Raw genomic sequence first — 4,436 nt, 5'->3', positions numbered from 1 at the left:
GGTCACTATGTTAGGGTAGGGCTTTCACCTATAAGGCTTTATGGACCTTGGAACATGTCGTACAAGGGAATTAGGGAGTTGACTTTGAAGGAAAAATTACTGTGTCCGGAAATCTAAATTTCCTTTAAGAACTGCCTAAATGGCAGGTTGGTGGCACAATGGATATACTGCTGACCTGAAGCGAGGGAGACCCAAGTTTTAATCCAACGTCAGTCACTTACTAGCATGTGATCCTGGACAAGTCACTTTAACCTCTGTTTGCAGTTTGCTCAATTGTAAAATGGGTAAGATATTAACACCTATTTCTCAATGCTATTGTGAGGAATAATGAGATAATATTTATAAAGCACTTAGCACAGTGCCTGGTATATAGTAGGTGTTTATTAATGCTTCTTCCTTTCTCCCTCCTTCCTTCCATCCTTCCTTCATTTCTTTCCTTCCTTCTTTTTATCCACATACTGGCTGCTGTACTCCTCTAAGTGGACTTTTTTTCTAAGTAATACCTCCAGGAGAAGACAACTTCAGGATGGGGTGAGTGAAATTTATTTAAACAACTGCTGCTGAACTCATTTGGGGAGGAACAAGGTCTTAGAAAAGTGGTTGAGTGGAATGGATACCCTAAAATGTTGGACTGGATGATTTTTAAGAGCCATTGCAGTTCTAACTTCCTCATGCTGTATATGAAAAAAGAGAAAATTTATATAATAAATTTACATGATGTGTCACTCAATTTCTCTGTAAGTGGCAGAACAATCATTAGAAATTCCATGCCTCCTGCTCTTCTGGCCTCCTGTTCTACCCACTAGCCCATGCTCTGTGCCACCCTCCCCTTCTACCATGCATCCCCCTTCATGTTTAGAAAGCCCTTCCACAGAAGCATTCTGTCCTGCTCTGAGGCCCAGTTATGGACTGTTTGACTACAGCTTTCTGAGCCAGGCACACTCAGAGCAGCAAGGAGGGACCCAAGGAGGAGCATTTCATTACAGTTAATTCAGATAAAGCCCCACAGTTGAAAAGTTTTTTCCTCCACATATACTTCTCCAGGGCAGAATCTTAACTTGTTTGTGTTTTTGTATCCCTACTACCTCACACTTTGCCTGCCTAACGTTTAGTAAGTCCTCAGTTAATATTGGTTGAATTATTTGCACTAAACTTTATGTAAGGACTTTGGTCTGGTTCTCTATTTTTGAAGTCAATAGCTTATCTTAGAACTAGAAACATATGTCTCTAAAAGGTCATGTTTCCATCTGCTCAGACTCTGGTCTCGTGGATCCTAACAAGATCCTTCTTTTGAGATTGCATAATGAATTATTAATTGTGTTATAACTAAAATGATTTATAAAATCATAACTAACATTCACAGCTATATAGTGTGATGTTTCCAAAGGAGTTTCATAGGATCATATATTTAGAGGTAAAAGTGGCCTTACAAGTCATTGAGTCCAGTTCCTTCATTTTACAGATGAAGAAACTGAGACCCAGGCAGATGGAGTGATTTTTTGCAAGGTCACACAGGTAATAAGTGGCAGAATTAGCATTTGAACCACTGTCCTCTGTGACTACAAATCTTTTGTCTTTCTTCCTTATCATACTCCATCCTACAACTTTTGCTTGTTAAGAATAAAATTGAAAGAAATCTCTCTAAAGATATACCTAAAGGGAAATTTTCTCTATAACAATCTTTGCAAAGATTATTTGGTGTATGAATAAGAGCCTGGAGTTCTGTAAAATCATCTCTGTTCTGTGGCAGCCTTTTCCAATCATGTATAATTGCCATTGTTAGGAACTGTATCCCTTTTTTATTTTGACAAACTTGTTTCACCATAATTCAATATTTTAATCCTAGTTCTGCCCTTAAGGAAATGCAGAAAAAATCTTTATTCTATTTACTCTTAATTTATATTTTAATCAGAAAAAATTCCATTTTCTCCCCTTTCTAATTCTACATCCACTAACCTTAATTGAGAATGAAAGAAATGCAAAAGCCCTGGTGAAACACATATAAGCAAGAAAAAAAAGCAAATTTTAATTTTGGCTGTTCAAAAATGGTCATTTTTCTACACTTTGAGTCCTTCCTGTTTCTATGAGGAAATGGGAAGTTTGTTTCATCACAAATCCTGTGCAATTATGGTTGGTAATTATGCTGATCAGAATTCCTGCTTCTTTCAAAGTTGTTTTTCTTTAACATATTGTCATTGTATAAATTGTTACCCCGGTTTTGTTTACTTCACTATGCATCAATTCATACAAACCTCTCCAAGTTTACTTTAAACATTCCCTTCACCATTTCTTATATGACAATAGTAATCCTTCCCATTAATACATTATAATTTGTTCAGCTATTCTCCAATTGTTGAGTACCACCTAAAATTAATATTTTTGAGACCTCAAAAAAGCTAAAACTCTTTTTGTAGATTCTTAGAGTTTGTGTTGCTTAGGACAATTCTCTCCTTTACTCTACATAATTTCCAGTTCCATCTTCTCTCCCTTTCCCTTTTATTTTCTGTTGAATGAAATGTATTTCTTTACTGAACTTTGTGTATATGGGGTGCATTCTTCCCATGAGCCAGTTCAGGTTAGAGTGAGGTTCAAGTGTCTCTTCCCACTAACTTCACCTTGACTGTGCAGAGGTCTTCTTTCTTAACTTGATTATGTAAAAGGAAAATGAGAAACAGGTAAGGAGAGAGGGATGACAGAGAGAGAGAGAGATAAAGACAGAGAAATGGAGACAGAGAGACAAAGAGAGACAGAGAGACAGACACTGAGAGACAGAGACAGAGACAGAGAAACAGAAAGAGATGGTTAGAGACAGAGAGAGAGAGAGAAAGACAGAGAGAGAGAAACAGAGGCACAAAGGCATAGACTGAGAACATAAGTGAACAAATCCTGGCCAAATACATATTTCCAGGTTAAAAAGTTCAGGATTAATTAATCCTATGTGGGAGATGGTTTTCCTCTACTACCTTTACGGGTTAATGGTCATCTATATGCCCTATTTGAAGAAGAAATACCAAAACGATCAAATACAAATAGATCAGTGTCACCTGGATATGTAAAGGAAATATTTCTTGTCCAAAAACTACATTTAGACTTTAGTTACTCATTAAAATTATTAGCCTAGGGCCCTGATATCTGGTCTCTGATCACTTTTGTGGCTTTGTCTGCAGGGAAGAAGTCTCTACTGTGATGTTGGGCTCTCCCTCCAACCACACATTACTGAACACAGCTACTTTCATTCTTCTGGGTGTCCCAGGGCTGGAGGCAGCGTACCTTTGGCTGGCAGTCTCACTGAGTGCCATGTACTCTGTAGCTCTATTAGGAAATATTATCACTGTGATTGTGATCTGGAGAGACAATGCCCTGCATGAGCCCATGTATTATTTCCTATGTATCCTGGCTGCTGAAGACATTGTCATGTCAACCTCTGTGACCCCAAAGATGCTGAACATCTTCTGGTCAGGCAATGACATCATTGGCTTTTCTGCCTGTTTCACTCAGATGTACAGTGTCCATGCAAGCGCAGGGATAGAATCAGGGTTACTTCTAGCCATGGCCTTTGACCGCTATATAACAATCTGTAAACCTCTGCACTATCAAACCATCCTCACACCATGGACCATAGTAGGGATGAGCACGGCCATCATAGCAAGAGCTTTCACAGCTATGGCACCAATTACTTGGATGGTAGTCCATCTGTCCTATTGTGCCTCCCATGTGGTTCCCCATTCCTACTGTGAACACATGGCTGTAGCGAAGCTGGCATGTGCTGATCACATGCCCAGCAGTCTTTATAGCTTGATTATTTCCTTCATCATTGTAGGGATTGATGTGATCTTCATTGCTATTTCCTACAGTCTGATCCTCCAGGCTGTGTTCAGGCTCCCCTCTCGAGATGCACGGGTCAAAGCACTCAGCACATGTGGTTCACATGTGAGTGTCATGGTCCTCTTCTACTTGCCAGGCATATTGTCCATCTATATGGCCTGGTCAGGGCAGCATGTAGTGCCCTTGCACACCCAGGTGCTGCTGGCTGATTTCTACCTAGTCATCCCTCCTATGCTGAACCCTCTTATCTATGGTCTGAAGACAAAGCGTATCAGGGAGCGAGTGTGGATTGCATTGACTACTAGCCTCCCTGGCCATGTCTGACAACACTTAACAAAAGAGAAAAGAGCTGCTAAAGTGCATATAATGGACCACAGTAAACCCAGATGGGAGGCATAGGCTCAAGAGTAAATGGGGATATTGAAATGTTGTCTTTATGTCTATCATTCATTCCTGCCAGGGCAGGTCTCACATTGGGGATTTTGTAGAAATCCTACCACTTGTCTTGGGTCTTGAATCAAAAAGTATTCATTGATTTTGATGATCACTCAGCAAGTCAACAAGTAATTATTGAAATTTCTATGTGCCAGGATGGTTGGTTGGTTGTTGTC

The 4,436-nt window shown here is 39.6% G+C and overlaps 1 protein-coding gene across 1 annotated transcript; it reads left to right on the top strand.

Annotated features, from left to right (window-relative positions):
- The first annotated feature begins 3,171 nt into the window (after positions 1–3,171).
- LOC118836633 (olfactory receptor 52I2-like) lies at positions 3,172–4,149 on the top strand. Its single transcript, XM_036743872.1, has one exon. It carries the CDS (start codon positions 3,187–3,189, stop codon positions 4,147–4,149), a length of 963 nt encoding a protein of 320 aa, XP_036599767.1. The 5' UTR covers positions 3,172–3,186.
- Positions 4,150–4,436: the final 287 nt, after the last annotated feature.

The sequence above is a fragment of the Trichosurus vulpecula genome, chromosome 2 (assembly GCF_011100635.1).
Source record: "Trichosurus vulpecula isolate mTriVul1 chromosome 2, mTriVul1.pri, whole genome shotgun sequence".
In the NCBI taxonomy this organism is placed as follows: Eukaryota; Metazoa; Chordata; class Mammalia; order Diprotodontia; family Phalangeridae; genus Trichosurus; species Trichosurus vulpecula.
The sequence above is the reverse complement of the archived record's forward strand: the minus strand, read 5'-3'. Positions and strand labels throughout refer to the sequence as shown.

Coding starts and splice junctions, on each gene's coding strand:
- LOC118836633 (XM_036743872.1), top strand. CDS start 3,187: ATGTTGGGCTCTCCCTCCAACCACACATTACTGAACACAGCTACTTTC.